Raw genomic sequence first — 25,506 nt, forward strand, 5'->3', positions numbered from 1 at the left:
CTTTATTATGTAATTTAAACTAAAGACATGCCTTTTAAGTACATTGAAATGGTTGTACAAATTAAAGATGATTTTTCCATTATGTTTTTACTGCTTAGTGAGTGTATATTTGTGTGTTTTCATCGAAAAAAAGATGCAGTTTTGCATCTACCTGTGGTGCATCTGGAGAAAGGCTCTTTGTTGGATAACCCTGGTGTTGAGATTCATCTACCTAAATCCTTCCATTTCAATGCAAGAAGAAAAAATTCTACAGGAGCATTATGTTAAAATTAGAATCATTATTAATTCATGACACCTAGTTTTCCTTACTAATGACTTTCATGGTAATCAGACTTTCTGAAACAAAAAAAAAAATCTTCTGTTCGATTTAGATTTAAGATGTGTGAAAGTTCAGAGGACAGGGAGTGTTATCTTTCATTCAATGAAAATCACCATTTAAAATATGGGAATGAAGAACTTTGTGCCAGGTGTTTGACAAACAGATTCCATTAAGAGACTTTTTGTTACAGTTTGTTCCTAAGAGATCTAAAAATCATGTATATGAGTTGGATTTGCTTGTTGCAAGATTTTTGTTCTTTATTTTACCAAGTTTTCAACCAAACATCCTTCCAAAAAGAATTCCTTAAGGACTGATACATATCAACAGCAGTGAGCTTTCAGCTACTCTTTCCACTTCCAGACTGTGACCCACACTTTCTTAGAATGTGCATGTCTTAGAACAGGCTTTGCTTTTTGATGACTTGATAATTAATGCATGGTAACTACTATGAATGCTAAATCTATGGGTTTGGGTAGATAATTAAGAGAATGCAATATGAGAGGTCTCTCTATTTTGGTTATTCTTCTCTTCACTGTAGACTCCTTTGAAACCAGCAGCTATTTTTTGAATCCCTTACACACATGCTGAAAAAGGCTCATCTGGCAAGATGAATGTGCTTTTTAATACCACATCCACTGTGACAGTGATGACACACTGCCTACAAACTGCAGCTTGCAGACATGTCAGGCATTCAGAAGAGACCCCTGCATCGTATATCTTATATTCAAAACTTAGATCAAAGATACCAAAAATGAGATATGCTGAAAGAGACACCATCTATAAACTGGAATAGAATGCTTCTGGTTGACAACAGAGGAGATGGAACAAAAATATGAAGAATAAAAAATATGATGCAGTAGCGTTACTCAATTATCTATCTTGCCCTCATCATGAAATGGATTTTTAGTAAAGTCAGCAGTATCAAGAATAAATCAGGTTCAGAAGATCACAAGGTTTAGTATCCAGATAGTAGTGCTGCATGAATCAGCAATATCTATGGGGGATGAGTGCAAGAAAAGCAACCCTTGTATTTTTTTCTGTCAGAAATCTATGGTGAAGGAAAGGTTGCATTGCAGCAGTAAGCTGCAAAGAAAAATACCAACAGCATAGTTTTCAGTTTCTGTTTTGCCCTTTCCTTTCCTTTCCTTTCCTTTCCTTTCCTTTCCTTTCCTTTCCTTTCCTTTCCTTTCCTTTCCTTTCCTTTCCTTTCCTTCCTTTCCTTTTCCTTTCCTTTCTTCCTTTCCTTTCCTTTCCCTTTCCTTCCTTTCCTTTCCTTTCCTTTCCTTTCCTTTCCTTTCCTTTCCTTTTTCCTTTCCTTTTTCCTTTCCTTTTTCCTTTCCTTTTTCCTTTCCTTTTTCCTTTCCTTTTTCCTTTCCTTTCCTTTCCTTTCCTTTTTCCTTTCCTTTTTCCTTTCCTTTTTCCTTTCCTTTTTCCTTTCCTTTTTCCTTTCCTTTTTCCTTTCTTTTTTCCTTTCCTTTTTTCTTTTCCTTTTTCCTTCCCTTTTTCTTTTCTTTTTTCCTTTCCTTTTTCCTTTCCTTTTTCCTTTCCTTTTTCCTTTCCTTTTTCCTTTCCTTTTTTCCTTTCCTTTTTCCTTTCCTTTTTCCTTTCCTTTTCCATTTCCTTTTCCATTTCCTTTTCCCTTCCCTTCCCTTCCCTTCCCTTCCCTTCCCTTCCCTTCCCTTCCCTTCCCTTCCCTTCCCTTCCCTTCCCTACCCTTCCCTTCCCTTCCCTTCCCTTCCCTTCCCTTCCCTTCCCTTCCCTTCCCTTCCCTTCCCTTCCCTTCCCTTCCCTTCCCTTCCCTTCCCTTCCCTTCCTTTCCTGATATTACAGATACAAATAGATCATTATCCATATTGTGGTTACTTGTCCCAAAAAAAGACAACCTGTGCAGGTAAAATAAATTCATTTTTAAAATAGTTGGACATTATGCTAATAACTTTAATGTGCAGTCTATGACTCACAGAAAGTGCAGGTGTGCAGGAAGCACCTAAATGATCAGGCAATATTAGGACAAGTTGTGAACAGAGGCGCAAACATATTTTCACTGCATTCCCATCTACTTTATAGGCAACAACTTTCATTAAAAACCCATCTTTCTCAAAATTCAATAGAATTTATTCTTCTGCAAGAACTTCTCGTGGCTTTGTTAAAGACAATTACAAATATATCTGATATTTTCACACTTTCTATTCATAGATATCAGTATACTCTGAATAGGTCTAGTTGAGAACTTCATTGTTTCTGAGTTTCTCTACCTATGTAGTCACTATAAATCTAAACAGGGTGAGAGTACAGGGCTGAAAACCAGAACACAATGCCATAATGGGGCATATCTGCACCACTGGTTCTTTGCAAAATCTGACTAGAGCCACAGGCAGTATCTAAGTTCCCATTCCTCTGCACAAATTAGATCTCTATTTCTCTCTAGAAAAAGATTTGAATAAGCTGATTTGCTTATTCCAAATGCTGACTGGACTGAACATTTTCAAAGACCTACTGATCAGAGGCTGGCTGAAAATTTCCAATATCAGAAAGAACTGAACTTTTCATGAGGAATTAAAGCTTTGCAGCTTCTGGCATCAACACACAATTATGTCATGACTTTCATTCAGGGTCTGGTAGTGCACTGTAAACCACAAGTTTACAGTTCCTGTTTCTGAGACACAATCTCCCCAGGAACCAGCCAGAGATGATGGAGTGAGCTTCAGTATGAAGCTTTCACAACCCAATTTTCTTTCCCACTTACTGCAGTCAAAACGTATTTCTTTAAAGATACACATTTTTTTAAAAATACATAAGTTCTTGATCAGATACAGCTGGTTTAAATTATGTTCATCCTTAGCAGAACAAAGAATTTCTATCTAAAAGTATCAGGCTCATTTAATATGCTTACTTATGGTGCTCAGTCCCCATGCTGATGACATTAAGGACCAACATAGTACTAAGAAAATTTCTACACACAATAGGAACTCTTTCAGAGAACAATGTTTGTGTCTCATATTTGTACACTATCTAAACAACTTTGGAATCTTAGACAAACATAAATAAATAAAATCATAGTACTTCACAACTGAACATAGTTGGAACTCTCTAGTTTTCCATATCTTAGTAAAAAATACTGTGAACATTTTGACATCTCATTAAATAACGTAGTTACAACATTCCATTCAATTTCAATTCCTATGCATTGTGAAAAGGATCTGATAGGTTATTTCAGCCTACATTAGCACCTACAGTATCTTACAATTTCTAGTTTAATAGGATTATTAGTCTTACACCTAAAGCATTATGTTCCAAACCACAACACCTGTTATTATTAAGCAAAGAAATTACAGTCATGCTCTGAAATGACCATCACTATGAGACTGGCTCAGTCATCTCCAAGGGATTACTTTATAGCTTTGAGAGCTGACAGATTGTTATGTCCTGAAATTCATGCAGGGAATGGTATTGTGGCTTTAAATCACAAGGGCAACTCAGACAGTGGCCAGCATCCTTTGGAATAATCTTTGCATTCCTGTTTTGCTCAATAAGCCTCTTAGTTGAAAGATTACCCATGATGAGTTTTTTTCTCCAGGACTGGCAAAGGATAGCTCCTGTGTCTTTGACAGCTGCTTAATAAAATTTAAAGGCTTTTTATTGGACATTTATCTGTACTTGTACTCCTCCAAGGACTATAAAGGGCAAGCAACTCAAATCCAAAGTCAATTTGTCTTTTGTGATTTGCTTAAGGCATATTTAAATCTAAACTGCTAATCTAAAATCCTCGAAGCAACTGTATCAATTAAAATAAATAAGTCATCACATCTGAATTGTACTAACATTTCAGCAATTATTGCATTTTCTGCTCTGTCTGACAGAAAATACCCTGCCCTTGCTGGCTGTGTCTACTCAAAAATCTTTTTGAAAGAGCAGGTTGCACCACAGTCCTGGGACAAGTCCTTTCCTGCTTGGCACACATTGAAATGTTACTTTTAACCTTACAGCTTCTATTGCAGCCTTGGCCTATGTGCAGTAAAAGAGATCCCTCTTTCTCCTGACCTCCAGCTACCTACCAAGTAACACCAGCCACATTTTGGGGCGTCATCCCACTGTCTTTCTAATTCCATTCTTGGAAAAAATGCATCTGCTTCACATCTGCTTCTTACTGATTGCATCAGGCTTGAAAATTGTTACTGCTACTCCCAGATGTTCTTAAGATTTTTAAACCTATTTGCTGAGACACATAACATGACATAGCAACATTCTTGATTATTTGCTGGGTGGTCCAACTAGGAGTATTTCAGGGTGCCAAAGCCTGCTTCAGCCCACTCAGCAGTAATTTTCCTGGAAATAGCTAGAATTACAACTGCTCTCACTTCTCTTATTTTTTCAGAATAGTTACTTCAGATTAACAGTGATTAATTTACGGATTTTTTGCCTTAGTTAATTTTTTACACTTCTGAACTCCACTCAGGAGATGGAATCAGACTTAACATGACTACCTGGTAATATAAAATGCCACTATCCCTATCTCCAAGAACCAAATAGACACTATATAAAATATACATATATACATATATGTATAAATACATATGATATATAAACACAGTCTTAAGCACTCTGATGATTCAACAACAACCCTGAGAATCCTGCTGGTTTTGTTATTTTACTGTTCATTTTCTTTATCTCTATATTCTCTCTATATATACCTCTATTCATCCTCTCAGTGGATGAAGCAGGTTACAGTAACATTAAAAATGCTTTCAGAATTTTTTACAATGACTTTCAGAATTGTTTTTTCCTTTCTAAGGAAACTATAAAGCAATAATAAAATTATAGGCTGCATCAGGCAGATGTCAAGAAATAAATAAGCATTAAGTTCATAATGCTTTGAACTTAGAAACAAACTATATGCTTAGATTTTACTTTTCTAAGAAAGTCAGCAAATCTCAGGACAGTTTAAGAATACAACCTACAGTAATGATTAACCAGCACTTTTAGAAGAGCTAAATATTCTTTACAAAACAAATTATTACATCAGGAGGCATCATTTTGAGAGGATGGAAAATACATGGAAAATTCTTGAAGGCAATTTCCTCCCCAAAATAATGTTATAGTTTTATATCATACTACTCAACACCAAAGTCACACAAATTTGTACCCTCATACTTACTGTGGCAACAAAGACACACTGCTCTAAAGAAATTGTTTAATGAGATCATCCCCCAAATTGGGAAGTAAATGCCTCATGTTACTGAAGCTGGGAAGTTTATTTTAAGAGCTTTCAGCTTTCATTAATTATTTCTGCTCCACAGAATGTTAAACAGTTTCTCAGACTTTATTCACTGACCTGATTGCTTACCCTCAAATATTCTGATCAAGGATGGATGAGCTGGCATTTTCCAAACTGAGTGGAAGCTTAGTTTTTTGTACCAGTTCCTTTCCTCCAACACAAACAACAAATGACTATGTACTCTGTGCACAGCTACTGAGGTCCTGAGGAAAAAAAGTCAGCCTTTTAAAGTCTTTCCTTTCAAAATTCAATTCCACCTCAACATTCTCATTCAGCCAAGGACTATCAAAACAGTAATGCCTCTTTGCCACTCTGTAGCCTACCTTCCTCTTGGAAAGGTTATAGACTTTTTCAAAACAGATCAGTAGGATTTTTTTTTTTAAGCTAAAATAATTTCCCCCTCCCTCCCCTGTATGTTTTCTATAATATGAACAGCATGCAAAAAATAATCTAAGTTATTTAGAATTTAAGTCCTCTGTTCAGAAGTAATTTAAGGACTTAGAAACCTATTTTGTTTGCAAATTTTGTGTGATTTAGGATCTTAAATCCTTGGATACTGGATAAACAAAGGACACATGCAGGAATTGATGACATCCAAGATGATATATTTTCTTGAGAGATACACAGGAAAACTTGGACAATTAAGAATGGTACCCACAGTGCTGTTCTGCTCAGTACCCTTTAGCTGCTCTCTTGGAAAGGATGGCAAAAGAGCATTGAATGACCCTTGATCCTCTCCACTTAAGTGCCACTGAGGTGCCATATTTGGCTTGCAGGAAGACAAGTCCTGCTCCCAGGACTCAGCCTGCTGTAGTGGAGAGGGATGCATGTTACTTCTGTAGGCATCCTAAAGAGGTTGAGTTCTTTAAAAATAATCCAGAAGATTAGAATAAAAGTAAACTCTCACTGCCCTTCATACTGCATTGTGCATGGAAACAAACAGTTCACATACTGAAAGGGCTGTCAAGCATTGCAACAGGCTGCCCAGGGAAGTAGGGGAGTCAGCATCCCTGAAAGTGCTCAAGAAGTGGCTGATCATGGCATTTAGTGCTATGATTTAATTGACCAGGTGCTGTTGGGTCAAAGACTGGATTTGATGATCTTGGAGGTCTTTTCCAACCTTAATGATTCTATTATTCTAAGCACTGATTTAGCCATACAGTTCTTGGCTACATCTACAAATGCAGTAACCTCACCTATAAACATACATCACAACTGTACACAATAAGATTATGCAAATACAAGACAAATCACTTGCATGGGAGATTTTTTACCCCTTAGAAAATAACAATTGGAACCCAAATGAAATTAATAAAACTCAATAAAAATTACATTTCCCCCCCCCCCCCCTTGTGCTATGTTTAGCACCTACAAGCCACATTCGTTGCTTTTACAAAATGGCAACGTGTTATAGGCACCTCAAGAGTAATAAGTCAGAAAAGCTCCAAATGGCTTTTTCGATTTATTTGTTTAGGGTGTTTGCATGAAAGGTGGCCTTGCAAGAAAGTAAAATGGCTGTTCAAGGAAAGTGAAAAATGACCAAAGTTTTGCTGCTTCTAATTTATTTGATAGATGCACTCAGGGCTCAACAACTGCATTTCAGTGATTCTCTGTTTTTTCTTAGTTTTGGTTTTCTCATTCTCTGAGATGCAGTGTCAATACTTAAATTTGGCAAAATTTAACTAGCAATGAAACAGAGATCCCCTCTGCATCTCCCTTACAACCTGATTTACATAAACTTGATTTACTTGCATTTATTTATAATGTTTCTTCTTAATTTTTGTATCAGCTATGTAAGTGATGCAGTTGAGTCAAAATGCTTACATATCCCAATTTTCAAAACTAATTTTCATTTATAACACTTATTTTTAACTTACTGTTATTTATAGGTAAATAAAATTAAAATAACCTGTTAAGCTTTCACATATATGAACCATTTTCTCAAGAAAAGCAAAGCAAAGCAAGACTAATTCTGAATTTTTCTTTTTTTGCAAAAAGGCAATACGAAGGGAATTATCTATTCTTAAAAGATTTGTTTCAAAAGAATGAAGAATGCATCTTAATTCTGCATTCCTGTTAAATTGTGCAAGCAGTGTTTGTCCAAAAATAAAATTATTGATGGCAACTGGTTTTAAAATAGAAAGAAATAGAGCTTGAATGCCAATGTATTGTAATTGTACTGTAGTGTAATTGTAATTGTATTTTAAGTACATTATTTTTTCAGAAAACTTTTCACTGCAGCATGTGTGAGGATTAGCTGCAAAGTTCTAATAAAGACAAGTTCATGGACTACATGACATTAGAGAGATCAATCTTGCATAAAATGGTGCAGCAACAGACTTGGACAATTTATTTTACAATACCCAAATATCAACTGTTCAAATGTATACCTGCTTGTTTTACAGTTTAGTCCTCAGAAAGATTAGTAAGTAGTGTTCACAATGTGATTTTTAAAATTTTTCTCACGAGAAAAATACAACTGAGAAAAGGAATTGAGAAAAGTAGTGCGATTCTAATACATAGTTAAACTAACATATGAAAATAAAAAATAAAATACTCCAGTATAGTATATTTTTTATGTATTTATCCCAAATAAGACTCACATTTGTTATATCTGGTTGTTTGATTTTTTTTTTTCTTTTCACTTGAGCTTTCTAAATATTTGGATGTCAGAAGCTGCAAGGCTGAACAGTTAGAGACAATATTAAGGGACTGGAAAATCAAAATAAAATATAACACAATATGGAGTTTCTAACTTTTAGGCTTCTTTGTCCCCATTTATACTTAAATAATTTGCATTTGACAGACACTAGGTGATCAAAAGAATTCATGTTAGTGTATTATCTAATGGTTTATTAAGATGTTCATTAGGGAACCTCACCAGATGGCCAAGAAAGAGTGGGAGGATATGAGCACCAAAGCTACAACTCAAGCACCTTATACATAATGTTATGAACTCCCCTTGCACAGATATGCTGATTTTAAGAAATATTTAAATGTGGTTTGATGTTATTGCACAAAGTAGTACAGGGTCATGTTTGAGTCCTTGTGTTCTTATGATCCTGCTATATAAGAAGCATTTACTTACATAATTTCACTGAAAAAAGCCCCACTGCACTCTATGATTTCTGATGTGGCACTCCACAGATTTTTACACCATAACAAGAGCTACAAAACAGCAGTAGGTGTCTATGAGTAACAGCACTTACAGTGATTGTAAAAGCTATTAAAATGCAGGCAACCATAATTTCATAATGAAAAAAACACGTCTGTATGGAGAAAGAACATTTTTCATCTCTGGTCTTTTACTTTTATTATCCTGGAGCTTTTATACTGCATCTATCTCTTCTAGTGATTGTTGCACTGAGTCCTGTAGGTCAAACTCAAGGTACTGTGTTTCATAACAAAATCAATTTTCACTATGCTTTTGCTGCAGTTTAAAGAGGTACACTAAGTCTGCACCTTTGATAAATATAACTGATCAAATTGTTTCAAAAATGATCAAATTTGAGAACTACATTGGTCTACTTATATGACAGAGGTATTCTATGAATATTCCAGTCACTTTAAAACCATCATTGCTAAACAAAAAGTGTCCTTCATCCAGTCCATCTGACTGCACAGGTAAAAGTATTATTTTCACTTACACTTTCTAGTATTTTTTTCCTTCCTATATTTACATGTTTTCTCCAAATTGTATTGTTAGGAAAGAAAAAAAATGCCTTAATTTTGATGTTGCTGATCCTTTAGACTGACTCCTTACACAGTTCCTCACACACACTGCTTGCTGTAGAGGAGCTCTGTGCAGCACCTCATTGTTATAAACAGATGGGCTGAAAGAAATGGACCATATTTTTCTGAGATGTAGTTGCAGATAACATATATACTTATATATATATATATATATCTAAATATATATATATATGTAGATATATCTGTATTAGAGTTTAAGCACATATCTTTATACTGACACAGAGATTTACTGGAAATACAACAACAGTTGGAGACTTGAATCTCCTCATTCCAAAAGCAGCAGATACAGAACACTCACATGATACTGCTGGGGAAGAAGCTGCAGGGTTATCAGCAGATATCCAGATATCTAGGCACAGCTTTAGTCAACTTTGTCTATAACAATAGCCACTCAGGTACATATATATATATACATTCCTCAATCTATGAAAATAAAAGCTGACATATATACTTGAACCTTCCTTAAATACCCAGAAAGAACTGGCATATTGCTGGGCAGGTGCTTCTGTGGCAACTCATGAGATAATTAATCCAGCACAAAACTTGTTCTTCCTATGTATAACTGAAATTCAGAGCTGCAAAGGCAATGAACACAATAAGGGGTAAAAAGATACAGGCATATAGGGCATTTGTTGAGGCCTGTAATTTTACCAGATATATTTCCTATTCTTCCATTTTCCTGAGTAAGCAATAAGTACATGGACACAGGCAACTGGCTAACAGACCCATCAGCCAGTGAATGAAACTGATCTGGGGTCTGTAACATTTGTGTTTTATTGTAAGTGCAATTGCTAAATATATACCTCTACAGTTTCATGATGAAGTATTTTTTGCAAGATGGCAAAATCACAAATGTATCAAAGAGAAAAACAGATGAACTCTGATGAAAGCTCTGGCAACAGAAATGGTTTTTAAATACATGGCCAGTAAAACTCAAATACTGTCTTAAAATAACCCATGATAATTTTCAATTAACACGAAACACTACCTAAACTGTGTATTTTACTACATTAATAAAGCCCAATTTTTAACTGCAATGCAAATTCTTAATAAATAACACACAAACCAGAAGTTCTCTGTCATCTGTACATGAAATCTACTGATATAAGGTGCACTCTGTGTATCTATTTAAATAAAAAGTCACTAATTTGAGTTCACCAAAGGCTAGATTGAGAAGCACAAGTACAACAGGTTTGCTGGAGGCAATGTTGGTGTGATAATGTTAAGTGCCATGGTGTCTTACCCTCCAGAGCCCTTCCTGAAACAGAGCTCAAAGCTTCTGTCATTGTCTGGCACAGCTGAAGTCTCTGCATTTACTGAGAGCAGATGTGTCTGTCTCCCAGAAACAGATGAATCTTGAAGTCTAAATTTTTTTAGCTTTTTAGTGGACTAAATCTGTTTAAGTAACTTTGAGAACTGAAAGAAAAAAACACAACTTCTTTCTTCTAACTGAGCTGAATTCATAAAGTAACTGAACTCTCAATAATTCTAGTTAAGTTAGACTTGTCCCAAGTCTTGAAGAGCAATTATTTAAATTTGTATGAGTTTGTTAAAAAAAAAAACCAAAGCCAAAAAACTATTTTTCGCTTTGCACTCTGTTGGAAAAGAATAACATGGATAAGTCAACTAATAAAGTTAAGCCTGCAAATGCCTGTAGAGTTATTTTGCACCAATCCAGACTGCTCTTCATCAGATAAATAACTGAGTGACAAGCTGTGACTGAGCTAAGTAAGAGCAGACATGCATTTTTGGTAATAGGCACCTGAAAGATCCCACTGCTCAATGACCAAACGGCACACTGCATGATGGCAGACAAATCTGGCTCTGTGGATAACACTGCATATATTTTTTATGTAGGATCTTATGAATACAACCTCATACACTATGAATATTTAAGGACCATATGCAGCTGGATCATCAATTGAGAGAGATGCCCTTCAATTTGATCTCTATATAACAAATATAAATATTTATTACATTGTACTTGTAATAACATCATTTATAATACTAAAACATGTACAGCTGCATCAGCATTTTCTTTTATACTCTGTCTAGCATTGAAAATAATTTTCATCTGAAAACTTGGTAACTAATGTCAAGGAGAGAATTATTTCTGCCAAGTAAGGACAGAATGAAGGGGATGACAAAAGAACTTATACTCCACAAAAAAAAATTCTGCAACATCAATTCATAGATGCAAGAGTTTTATGGATTTTATCAGTGAAGTCCACTGAATAACTCTGATTAAGACAATCAAATCAAAACAAATCAAATCAAGAAAAGGATATAATAAAGTCTGATTTAGACCACATTATTAATATGTGAGAAATTCATAGCTGTGATGAGTCTGAAAGCAGTTTTCACTTTAGTACTGCACTGTTCTCAGGACAGTTTTCTGGTTTCATGAGGAAAGCCTTATTTATTCACTCTAAGATCTTTACGAATAAGAGACTAACTTCATTTTGCAGACATAAGCAAAAAGCTCTAGACTTGCAGGTTCCCAGACACTAAAGATTTAGTGCTGACTCTGCATTCTGCTCTTAGAAAAACATTAAAAAACTTGCCATTTCTTTACCTCCATATTTATGTTGCTGAATTTTTTTCACTATATTTATACTTTTCATGGACAACATTATCCAAAATCTGAATAAATCCACTATACCTTGATCTCACAGCATCCTCCTAAAACCTCAATAGTGTCTTTCAGATAATATAAACATTATGCTGTTTATTGCTACTGTACTAAAAAGAAAATTTGATTTTTCAAGTCACAGCAGATACAAGCTGCATAGGGCTTAGCTCTTTTTCTAAGTGCCTTGGGCATAAATAGCTAATCAATCATATTTAATCAATATGTTGCTCAGCCATGCAGATTCCCATGTCTATAATTCCAGCTTCATTCAAATGATCTTTAGTCTCAGTACATTCTTCATTGATTTTTTTTTCTCACCCAGAAAACGCATAGAAATAGAAAAGCGCTGTCTTAAAACTTGGAAACACCAGTTTAGGGGGAAAAAAAAGAAAAAGAAAAAGAGAGCAACCTGTTAACCTATTATTGCATTCAATATATTTCACTATGTTAAGGTTTGGAACAACCTTAAAAGTCTTCTTTGTTGCCCAGGCCTGACTCTCATTGACAATGTCCTACTGTGATTATAGGAATGGGCTTCGAAAGTATCAATTTCTCACTTTAACTTATTTATTATAGCAGTAGCACAGCAGAAAACTTGCCATGAAGAGGAAGTTTAGGTCTTTATTACAGAAAATTTCCATCTACATTCAGAATTGGGAGACAGAACAAATTTAAAACACTAAGAATTTCCACTTAAATTATTAAGCAAAGCCTCCGCAACCACAATTTTGTGGATTGGAGTCACACCTAAATGCTAATTATTCTTTTTAAAATCTTAAAGTGTTACAAAATGCCTCTTATTGTTAGTCTTTTCATTGTCTACGTTGCCACGGAATGAGCACGAGCATAGCTGTTTCAGTTTGTTTGAAAACTATTGAAAAATGCAAATAACCATTGATCTTAGAATAAACAGTTCAACGTGGCATTTGCTTTCATATTAAATAATTTGAAATGAGAGGAAGAACAGCGTGACATTAAAAGCACAATCTATCTTATTGTATGGTTCTTTTCCAGTGACTTTGTAAATGCTCTCAACTTATTCCAGAAGATAACAAGAATCTGCATCTGGCTGGTTTGATCAGTGAACTGAGAGGTGAGAGAGAATATTTGCATTTAAAATTGCTCTTTAATCTGGCTGTCCTAGACCTAGGAGCTGTACCAGCTTCACAGTGTCTTGACAGACCAGCCTATTTCTTGCAAACAAATTATATATTTGCTTGTAAAAGCAAGAAGTTCACCTAAGTATTAATATTATGATGAGTGGCTTTCTGTGCAAAAGACCTCTTTGTTTTTATCCAAGAGTGAAAATGCAGGTGGAGGTAAAATATAAAAGCAACGCGCATTTTACATTTCCCCAAATGTATTTTCTTTTGGTAATTCTTTCCATCTGGTGTAAGGGAACAAGTGATAAGTCACTTCAAAACTCACATCAGACCTCTTAGAAAGGCTCACTGTAGCTTCTAATAAAATGTAAAGAAAAATATCACTGGACAGTTCATTACTAACTTTTGATTCAGAAAGAAAAAATACCCATACAGGGTCAAATGCCCTCTAAAACAAGATCTGAAAGCAAAAGCAATCTTGGCTTACATTTTAGGATGTAAGGATTAACCACCCTTCCAATATTTAGCTTTAATCTTGAGCTTTAATCTGGATGCTCAGACCAAAATATATTGTGCTGAACACTGGTTTTTCCCAGTCAAGTTGCCCCATCCCTACAAATGCTGAAGGCTAGGCTGGATGGGGCTTTAAGAAACCTGGAACTAGATGATCTGTAAGATCCCTTCCAACTCAAACTGTTCTATGATTCTATTATTTATTGCCTCAATAGCAGCAGACCTACTCAAGTACTCTTCACTTCTGTATAAATAATGAATCACAATCTGTCACGCCTATTGGCTATTTCACAAGTTGCCAACAAGACCTTAGCCTCCAGAGGACCCTCAGGTCCTTCTCCATAGAGCTGTTTTTAGCAGGTTGGCCTCCAGCCTCTGCTGGTGCCTGGCATTATTCTTCCCCAGGTGCAGGACCCTGCATTTGCCTTTGTTGAGCTTCAGACCACCGTTCCTCTCTGCCCATCTCTCCAGCCTGCCCTGGTCCCTCTGAAGGGCTGCACAGCCCTCTGGGCTATCAGCCACTCCTCCCAGCTTTGTGTCATCAGCAAACTTGCTGAGAAGGCCTCTGCTCCTTCATGCAAGTCTCTGATGAGTATCTTAAACAATACTGGGCTCAGTATTGAACCTTGGCAGACACCAATGACAGGCCTCCAACTAGACCCTGTGCCACTGATCACAACCCTCTAGGGATCTGCCATTCAGCCACTTCTCAATCCACTCCTTTTTCTCCCCATGTAACTGTTCTATTGAGTTTGTGTGGCCAATTTTTGGTAGTGAGGGGGCTACAAGAGTGGCTTCTGTGAGGAGCTGCCAGAAGACTTTCCCATGTTCATCAGAGCCAATGACAACTGGCTCCAGGACAGAACCACACTGGCAAAAGCTGAGCCAACTGGAGTGGATAGTAACCCTTCTGTGATAACATATTTAAGAAGGAAAAAAAAAAAAAAAAACAAAGAAAAAAAGAAAAGAAAAACAAAGTTATTGCTCAGATGTAATTGTGGGCAGAGAAAAGTGGGGTGAGAATTTGTGAGAGGAACAGCTCTGCAGACACCAGGTGAGTGCAGAGGGAGGGGCAGGAGATGGTGCAGGTGCCAGAGCTGAGATTGCCCTGCAGCCCCTGGTGCAGCCCATGGAGAGGCAGCTGTGCCCCTGCAGCCCAGGGGGGACAGGGGGGTGCAGAGATCCACCTGCAGCCTTGGGGAGACCCACACTGAAGCAGGTGGATGCCTGAGAGAAGGTTGTAACCCCATGGGAGGCCTGTGCTGGAGTAGGTTCTTGGCAGGATTCTGCAGACCTGTGGAGAGAGGAGCCCATGCTGGAGCATGAGCTCCTTTCCCTGAGCAGCAGCAGAAACAACCTGTGATGAACTGATTGCAATCCCCATTCCCTGTCTCCCTGTGCCTGGGAAGGGGCCTATCTGGGAAGGTTTTTTTAAGCCTTATTTTGCTTCTCATTATCCTGCTCTGTTTTTGTTGGTAATAAATTCAATTAACATCCCCAAACTGAATCTATTTTGCCCTTGATAGTATTTGGTGAGTCATTTCTCTCCCGGTTTTGATCTCAGCTCATAAACCTTCCATTACATTTTCTCTCCCCTGTCCAGTTGTGGAGGGGAGTGATAGAGACGCTTTTGTGGGTGCCTGGCATCCAGCACTCCAACTATCTTGTTTCAGCCCAAGAGCTTTCTCACTTTTATACTTCTGAATCTCTCCCTGACCTCACCAGGGAAGTGAGCACCTGTGTGCAGCTTAGTCATTGGCTGTGGTTAAAACAATCAGGTACAAACCTTGGACCACCCCTCTCCATCCTAGAAGCTGCACAGCTGGCAGTTATATTCTCCATCCAAATTCACACCCAATAAACTGCTTCTTTTAAAGTGAAGAAGGTTCACATGTTAACTACTTTCCCTTTGCATGTATTTTCTGATGTCAGTACCTCCTCTTCCTGTGGGGAAGAAGCTCCTCTAAGATACTATCAGGCTACAGTCAGTATAAAGAAAATTTCAAAGGCCAGTAAAGAAAAAGACATGAGGTGAGTCACTCCTCCTTCCTGCTCCAGCCCACTTCTTTTCTTAAAGTTATTCCAAATGTTTTTCCCTCTGGCTAGGCCTGACATTCAAAATGTTGCACATGAATATATTCATCACCATGGCAGGACTTGACTTTTCCTGAGAAACCTTCAGACATCTGCTTTTATGGATTCTCAGAAAGGCCAGCAGGAAACCTCAAAATATTTATATATTGGATAATCCAAACTTTTAAAGGCTTATCCAAACCAATTTGAACAATTAGATGTTTCAAGGTCAAACAGTCAATGCAATCTCTGATTAGTAGTGCTCAGCAAATGGCTAAAGATTTTTTTTTCAGGAAATGCTGTCTAAACATTTTTTAAAAATCTGCTGTAGCCATTTGATTCTATTTCTTGAATTCACTTTCAGATCAACATTCAAGTGACTATATTTCATTAGAGCAAACAATAATGCAGAATATGGATACTCACAATCAATGACAGTGCGTTCATATGTACCACTAATCAAACCAATAGTGATCGCAAATAGTAGGGAAAAAATGGTGAGAAATACTGTAATAAAAAATGAAAAATATAAACTCATAATGAAATTCTAATACACTTGTGGGTTGCTTAGAAGCAGGAGAAAAAATAGTAAATTGGATAAATTATTCATTATGAATTAGTTTTAAATCTGTAGGATTAAGGGTGAAAGAACAACAATTACATGTGACATTTGCTGCAGGTCAACAAACAGAGTCACTTATTTTTAGTATCCAGCCAGGTATCTGATGTATTATATGATTTACTTGGGAAGAAAAACTGTGCTGATTACTTTCTTCCAAAAATAAAAATATTTTCACTAAAACACAATTTACAATATTATATTCAGATATGTGACAGTGAACTTTTCCTTCTTCCAGCACAGCATCAGAGTTCGAGTTATTGTCTCAACCCATAAGATACTAAAATGATTTATATTGAACTTACAAACTTTCATAAAATGGCAAGAAATTTTCATTGCAAACTGGTGCATGATAGCAATCTCATATATTCCTAGCTGTGGAATATAGATGTTGAAAGGACACAGGAGATGGAAGATCTCCAAACCATGTGAATTTTGACCTATAAAGCAGCACATTTTTTTGCTGCTATCTAAAAAGGCGAGAAAAGCCACAAACACATATGTTTATTTTTATTGGACTAATGTATCACAAATTAAACTGACTCTTTCAATTGCATGTATGTTTTGTGCTCCTGAGAGTGTAGGCATTTCAAAAATATGGGGAACTGGCTGAACGCCTTCTTAACCTTGATAATCCAGCTGCCTCAATTTCTTCTGCTTTCCATCCAGAAAAATGTAAGAAATGCTCCCTAAAAGACATTTAATACTCTAGTACATTTCCTAGTACCATAAATGAAAAAAATAAATTACTTCAATTACAGTTCTAATCTTACATTACAAGGGTTCTGTATCTGCTCAGAAAGGAAGGTCTCGTACATTTTGATACTAACAGACAATAACACACTGTCAAGGAAACATATACTTTTGAAATTCCATTTCTTAGCAGAACTTTTAGCTCATTCATTAATGGAAATTGTGTTGAGGTAAATAATACAGGAGTGACTTTTTTCCCCTTCTTTTTTGCTGCTGTTGCTCAGTTGTGATTCTTAGAATTAACAGAATGTGCATCCTTGATTTGCAGTGACGGTGATGTAGTCACTACACTACAAATACACATGGTTGAGTGAAGCTTTAATAACAAAGAATAATTTCTGTTCCATTTTCCCTTCTTCTGTTCTAGGAAGGGTATTAATTGAATAAAAGTGCATCTTTCCCTGGTGGTAGAATTAATGAATAGATCAGATGTTCATCTTACTCTTGGACTCTCCATGGCTGGAAAAATTCAGTCATCATATTTGATAGCACTTTCTTCTCTGTATGGATATCTGTTGTTATGGTGATAGTTCCAGAAGGAAACTTTAATGAGGATGACTTGAAAGCTTTGATGCGCACAGCACAATTATTTTTAACACCTCATAAGAAAAGGTGACAGTCAGTTAGTACAGCTCCTGGCTAAAGATACATTAATGTATCAGCCTTCATGAAAACTACTGAATTTCTATTTGGTATGTATCTGTAACACAGTGTTGAATACAAACACGTAATAGAAAGGATTGGAACAACAACACGCCTCACACCCCAATTCCCTCATTTCCCCACAAAGGATATAAGCTGTTATTCTTAGGAACTTTGTGACATTAAAAACTGACTTTAAGTATACAACACAAATTTTAGAATATGTGTATTGCTCTTTTGTGACCCCCAGAACTATGCAGCACGATCTCTCATATCCAAAGCTAAGCTGTGAACAAGCCTACAGAGCCGCGTCACCCAGCCCAGGCGGGCGGACACTCTGCATCACCCGGACCGCCGTTCACCTGCAGGGAAAGGCGTTAGAGAAAGGAGCGCTCTGCTCCACGGGGAAGGACCGGTGTCCCTCAGAGCTGGGCTCACGCGTGGGGAAGGAAGGCGTTTACTCACATAGTCCTCGTAGGGCTCGTGTGCGGGCGGCGGGGGGGCTCTGTAGCCCGGCACGGACGGGGCTCCCCGGGCTCGGGGGGTGGGGACGCCCCTGGCCACCGGCGGGACGGGGAGCGCTCCACGCGTCACCGGCGCTCCTCGGGGCGCCTGGGCACCGCGCCCCGGCAGCGGCGGCGGAACGGCACCGCCACGGCCCCTGCGGGAGCGACAAGCGGTCAGCGCTCTGCCGGCACATCGGGAAACACAACCATGCTTGTGCCGCCCTGTCTGAAAGGCCCTCGCGTCTTTACTGCTGTTTAAAGCATCGTGTAACTCTGGGGCTTGGGCAGCTACGATGTCAAGCACTTTTAGGCAATATCTCAGGCAGAACTCATATTATGGAAAGGCATTATTTTTAAACCATCCGGCGCCTTTTGCACCTGATCCTCTTGTCGCTTGTACTAATAAAATTCTGAATCGTAATTCACGGGGTTGCAGAATTACTCCAGAGCAGTTCTAGAGGTGAAGAAAATAAGGAACCTCTTCTGTTGATTTCAAACTATTTTACAAGAGCAGTCATCACTCTCGTTTTCATGTTTAGAGGTGGGTGGGAGAAATGGATTGGCAGAAGATATTGCAGAAGGCAGAAACTTGCAAGGCAAAGTAGACAAAGAATATAAACGGATAGGAATAACTTTTCTTACTGTCTAATTTAGTACAGCATAAAGGACTGGTAGTGTGAGATTCTACTTTTCCCCATTACACAGAGAAAATAGAGCATATATACAAGCATGGAAAGAGGTTTAGCATCCTCCTGGTATTTATGTTGTATCTCCCTTGCTGTACAAACTAGTAAGTCAGAAGAAGCTGTTACCATTTAAAAAACTGTATGATGAAATAGAAGGGGGATAAATCAGGGTAACAGCCTGTGAGTTTTGTTTCAGAGCAGTATGCTCCTGGGTGTGCTGTGTTTTTGGAAGCTGTGAGTGCCAGGTATAGCAACCACGCATGACACTCAGATCCACAGCTGTGAATGGAACTCAAGTCTCCTGTAGCAGTAGGAACTGTGGTTTGTTCCCTGCTGACACAACCAAACCCATTGCATTAGCTTGTGATGTTCATAACCTGCTCTCAACTGTTGTCACCTACTGTACCCTGTGAACTCCAGATCAGAAAATCTAGAACATAGACCACAGAGAAAACAAATATTTTTGTTTACTGACCAGGATATGTATGCAACTGTCTTTTTTGTTTGTTTTTTAAACTGTGGGGGTTTTAACTGCTGCTTACACTTAGTAAAGCTATTAACATATCAGTTTGGGTACCACACCTTGAAGGAGCTGCAGGTGGCACACGGATCCCTCTTCCTCGGATGCCCCGTCCACGTGATGAATCCTCAGAACCGTTCAAATAGGAGAGTTCTCTCAGCTGCTCCTGGCGAATTTCATCATTATAATCCTGAAATGCAAAAGGTGAAACTTTCTGAAACTTTGTATTTTGCCTGAACTGGCAAACCACCCAAACTAGAAATTCTGTGGATGGTATTTCAGTGAATTGTTCTGCATTATCACTGGTGTGCTGAAAACTTGAACAAGTGGGAGTGGACAACTACCTATAATATATGGACAGGAAAAGGTATATGTATGGGTAGTGAAGGTGGTCATAAAGACCATAAACATGTAAAAAAAACCCAAAACCCAAAAGCCACAGAAGGCATAAACACACAGAAATGTATCTGTATGCAAAATGCAGATGGACTTTCACATATAAAAGGCTCCAATTTCAAGTGACTTGCAATTAGACAAAAAAAAACCCCGGTGTTTTATAAATAATTTTTTATTTTTGGCAAACTTCCCTGGCTTTATGCACCTAAAACATGAATTCTACCTTATATTGCACATTAGAATGACTGGATGATTTAATTCAATACCAATTAGCATCACTGAATATAGCCTTCATTTACTTTGAATATCCTGAAAGGAGCTCTCTCTTTAGGAGTCAAGTAACAAAGCTATGATTACTATAAAAAAAATATTAGTTGAAATAAAATAGGCCCATTCCAAATCAACAGGGTATCAACTTCAGCACTGCAATTTCTGTTGGCTCAGTAAACAGAACACCAGATGAACTGCCTTTTCTTACTGATACAAAATAGAATCACAGACTCATAAGGTGGTTTGGGTTGAAAGGGACCTTAAAGATCTGATTCCAAGCCCCTGTCATGGACACCATGTTGACTTCCTCTTCATTGGAATGCCTGATTGGGAGAGATGATCCTTCAATATTAACTATGTCCCTAATCACTAATTTGATAATAAAATAGATAGTGGCTTTTATTTCATACCATCCCCTAATGTTTTTGCACACTTTTCTATTCTTCTAACAATAACAGTTATAAGCCAAAGACATCTTTCTCTGTAAAACACAGAGGGAAAAACACAGAATCAATGAGATCACATTTACAGCAATTCTTGGAACAGCTACTATCTACTGTGCCCTCCTCTTAATATCATCTGTTATTCATACTGGCTTTACAAGGATTAGGACTTCAAATCTGCTGACTGAGTTTAACCTCCAGATTCCACACTGGTTCTGAGACTGAACTTCATTAATAATGTAGGTAAATTTTGTAAGAGGAAAATGTAGAAGAAAATAAAAATAAAATAAAAAAAAAAAGAAGAAAAAGCAAACAAAAGGAAAATCCAACCAACCAACCCCCCCAAAAAACAAAAGACCTGCAATGGGACTGAAATTGGAATTTCTGTGTTGCTGCTTTAACCCCTCTCCTTTGGAGTATTGCTGTATAAATGAATTCTACTAGAAATTGCTTCAAAGAAACTATTACTCCCTCAGGTAAAAATATAATTTAAAATCGTAGTATCGACAAAGCAGAAAATCCAAATCAAATTTATAATATACAACAAGAACTGCAAAACTTCACCATTCTCTTATGTAATGTCCTTAGTTTTAGCACGCAGATTATTTGCTGCACATTCAGTTAATAAACAGTGTATTTTGAAATGACAAGGTAAAGACAGCAAAATACTCCCAAAGGAAGATACAGTGACAGATCTCTTGGAAGAGAATGATTTAATTTAAAAATATAACTCTATATAGATAATTATCTTATAGGCTCCTTAAATAGCATAATAAGGATCATAATTTCTAAACCTAAAACCTGAAGTTTTCAGCAGAAATGCTCATTTTGCCTCTTCAATTAAACAGAAATGTAACACTGAATTAATCTTTCATAGCTGCTGCAAGTATAGTTAGAGTAAGGGTATCTATTTTGATGAATATTTAATTGCATTAGTTCAGAGCCCAGCACATGAGAAAAATTATGCTGCAGATGTTTCATATATATATCTAGTCCCAAGAAAGGGTACATGATGTTTCAAGACATACCTATACTGAATGAAGTACAAGGAAGTAGGCACATACTACAGTACTATATTTTGTTTCAGAAGAAAACCCCAAAAACAATCTTCTTTTTTATGTTAAAATAAGCTCATGAAAAATCTCCTGTACTTCACAGCTTTTTTTATAGCTTTCTAATAGTTTTATAGCTATTCTTACAGCTGATAATCTACATTAACCTATATATTTTGCCCTTCTTTATATCTTTAAAGACACTACTACCTATAAACATTAATTTTCATTTAATGCTGATAAGGAGGCTGCAACCTACGTGTATCATGGTGGTCAGAGTTTACTAACTGTGAGCTAACCACCCATGCCCACAACTATTCACCTAAACATACATCTTGACTTTAGAAAGGTGAAAGATTTTCAACATCAGCAAAGTCGTAGCACCCAGGGCCACAATAAATTGCCATGTTTATGTAAATGCCTAAAAACCCAAACTGCATATTTACATAAAACATTCAGTAGTCCAGAAAACATCAACATGTTTACCCTGAATTACCACAATTATGTTTATTAATGAAGGTTTGGAGAGATTAATTAGGTTAGTTGCCTTGACTGTTGTAGGAACAAAGGAAACCCACGTGGAGGTTTTCCAAAGGAAACTAGAGTCTGGCTGGTGGCAGCTCACCCACAGGCCATTCTGGAAACACTGATAGGAGATGCAGCAAGAGGGGAAAGCACACAAGCTGCTACAGAACTCAAAAAGCATTTTGGTGAAAAAAAAGCAAAGTATGATGCAAGTTGCAAAACCTGATCTGAATTAACAAGAACATATAGTGGCAAGGGAAGAGAGTTAATAAAGAAATCAAAGGGTAAGGCATAGAAAGACCAAAAGGATTTGGGAAATATGTTTCTATCATTACCATAACAAAAGCTCATAGAAGTCAAGAATAAATCAATTCCTTAAGGACAGTGATCTCCTGTCCTGATGTACTTGGCCCATTTAAGTTCTATTACAATTCTATTAATAAATATCATTACTCTTATCTGTGACAGCTGAATTTCATTCTTACCAGATAGTTAGGGGAAGAGTAATTTAGGTTACATTCAAACTACCTTAAGAATGCAGTTATACATGTCAAATCTAAAATGATAATCACAATATTTCCACTGACAATTCTGAAGCATGAATAGAGCACACTCTTTCACTCCCACGCATCTAATACCCTCTGAAGCTCTGTGTTGCCAGCACAGAGCACCACATTCCCAGACATATGTTTGCCCATCTTGCCACACTCTCTTCCTGTGCTCAGGCAGCAGAAAGGGAACAGGAGGTGGATTTGGACTCCTGCAGCATTTCTGCATCCTGCCTCCTCACATCAGCAAAAGAATTCCAGGGCTCTGCATTTGCACAGATTCGCTGAAGCTAGGCAATCTCCCCTAAATTCTGTTGGTGCTGCCTTGGGGCTATTTTCAGGCAGCTTAAATTCCAATTAGGCTAAAATTTCCATTGAGTACATGCTTCAGAAAACTCACAGCCAGAAAACGGGACACCGAAGACACAGTGAATTTTAGGTGGAACTAGGTGATAAAAATACAGCCCTTTGTTTTGTTTGATTTTAAATACATTCTAATTTTGGACATTAAAAGAGACATTGTCCACATGCCCCCTTCTGTATACGGGGAAGCACTAAAAAACACTGTGAAAGTAACTGGTGATGAGGAGTTCCTGGAGTGCTTGCTTTGTGTTCTTTGTAGCCTTACAATGGTAAACTGTACTATGCTTCAGCTTCAGAACATAGTGAGAACCACTTATCTGGACCCATGGGGTCAGGATCTGCAGTTCAGTACACTGAAGAGGCCAAGAACCCTGGAATTCCCACTTTTTACTTGAGTGCTTTAATATCAGGCTGCTACAAAAAAGAATAGTACTGGCTGCTCAGTACTCAAAGTACTTGACAAACTAAATCCTGAGTTGACAAGAGATATTTGGCATTTCCTGTTACTTTTTTATATTTTAAAATCCTGCTCTAAAACTCCAGTGCATTCAATATAAACACATTGAACTTCTTCCTGTACATATCAATAGCATTTATCAGTGTCAGGTTAGGAACTTAGAACAATTGTGCCACGTAGATTGGATAGCCCTCTCCATCACCTCAATTTTGGGTGAGACAGTGTCTGAGGTGGGCATGTAAATTAATTACTGCAGCTGAGTCAGGGTAACCCTCAGTATCAATCCAGGCTGGGGGATGAGCAGATCCTGATGGGAAGGAGCTGGGGGGGCTGGTGGATGAGAGGCTGGCCTGGCAATGTCAGCTTGCAGCCCAGAAAGCCAAATGTACCTGGACTGCACCAAAAGCAGCGGGGTCAGCTGGGTGAGGGAAAGGATTCTGCCCCACCTGCAGGGCCCCAGCACAGAAAGGACAAAGACCTGTTAGAGTGAGCCCAGAGGATGGACACCAAGATGATCAGAGGGCTGCAGCATCTTTGCTTTGAGGAAATGCTGAGAGCTGTGATTGTTCAGCCTGGTAAGAAAAAGGCTTTGGAGTGATTTAATTGTGTCATTCCAGTGCCTGAGGGGAGCATATGAAAAAGCACATGAAAGAGAGACTTCTTAGAAGGGACAAAGTCACAGGACTACTTTCAAACTGAAAGAGTAGGTTTAGATTAGACATTAGGAAAAAAATTCTTTACTGTGATGGTGGTGGGGCAATGGGACAGGCTGCCCAGAGATTTTGTGGACGACTTATCCCTGGCAGAGTTCAAGGCCAGGCTGGATGGGGCTCTGACCAACCTGGTCTAGTGGGAGGTGGTTGGAACTAGCTGATTTCCTAGGTCCCTTCCAATCCAAGGCATTCTATGAGTGTGTGAACTGCATCCTTCATGGTTTATACTAATTTATACTAATACTTCATGGTTAATACTAATTTGGAGACCATTACAAAACATAAGATTTGTCTGTAGCTATGCCCATGCCCGATCAAGCAATCCCTACAAAGTTCATCAGAACTGTGGGAACTGGCTGTAGCCCACCCTCCCTGGGTATCTGATGGGTATGGCACATATTCTCAACAGCTCAAACCCCACAGCTGTTTATATGTTCCTAGATAACACCCACACTTACTGAACCCATGTCTAATGTATATGCATGGTTTCCTGGTTACCTACAGTCAAAGCCATCTGTTAGGATGGCTCTTTGCCCATTCACAGATTGCCCTGGTTATCACACCAGAGCATAGGTGCCAGGTAATGATGGGTTTAGATGAACAGCCTGCAGTGCACCACAAGTAACAAAGCTTCTGCCAAAATGACTCCAGTGCTGCATTAGCAGCTCCTCACATTTGCCCACATATACTGACATTCAAGTAAGGCCATTTTGTTTGCATGTAGTTCTCTGGCAGACCCCAATAAATTCATAAAAATATAAATATAATCCATCTGAGCCCAAGGAAGAAATTACTTTCTCTAAGCAATCAGCAACTTAGCCAGATCCATAGCCATAAACATTATGCACTTTCACTTGCCCCATATGCAAAAAGGTGCTGTCCTTACCTGCTTACAGTCTGTCTGAAAAATAAACCTTAATTGTGTGGATCACCCTTAGAGATCGAAACACATAAAACAGACCATACATTTCTTTGAGTAGCAGTTTGAATGTGTTGCAGCCAATATGAGTTTCAGCTTCTAAATGCCTATGGGCAGAAAACAAGCAGACATAAGCTAGAGCCACGTACACTTGCCTTTGAGGTTAGCTGACAGCTGGGGGATTTGTCAGCTTGCCACAGAGAGCACTCACCCAAGCGTGGATGTCATTTTTCTCTTTGAGCATGCACAATTAAATCTGCCTGGCATCATCAGCATGGGGCACTGCTCTCTACAAGCAGTGTGGAAGGGAGGGAGGTGTTTGCTCCTCAGCATCTGAAGAGAAGCTGCCAGTCCCAGAGTGGAAATTATACATAGGCAAAGTACTAAGGAACTTTGACCCAGATATTTTAGTCTTTGATAAAACAA

General features: G+C 37.9%; 1 protein-coding gene across 1 annotated transcript in view; it reads right to left on the bottom strand.

Moving 5' to 3' along the window:
- Positions 1-25,506, bottom strand: part of KHDRBS2 (KH RNA binding domain containing, signal transduction associated 2) — a 287,954-nt gene that overhangs the window by 76,003 nt on the left and 186,445 nt on the right. The window contains exons 5-6 of the mRNA XM_079297992.1: positions 19,457-19,584; positions 18,148-18,343 (exon numbers count right to left, since the gene is read on the bottom strand). Coding sequence (XP_079154118.1) covers positions 18,148-18,343; positions 19,457-19,584 — 324 coding nt within the window. The remainder of the gene's footprint in view (positions 1-18,147; positions 18,344-19,456; positions 19,585-25,506) is intronic.

This window comes from Erithacus rubecula (genome assembly GCF_903797595.1).
Source record: "Erithacus rubecula genome assembly, chromosome: 2".
NCBI classification, from domain to species: Eukaryota; Metazoa; Chordata; class Aves; order Passeriformes; family Muscicapidae; genus Erithacus; species Erithacus rubecula.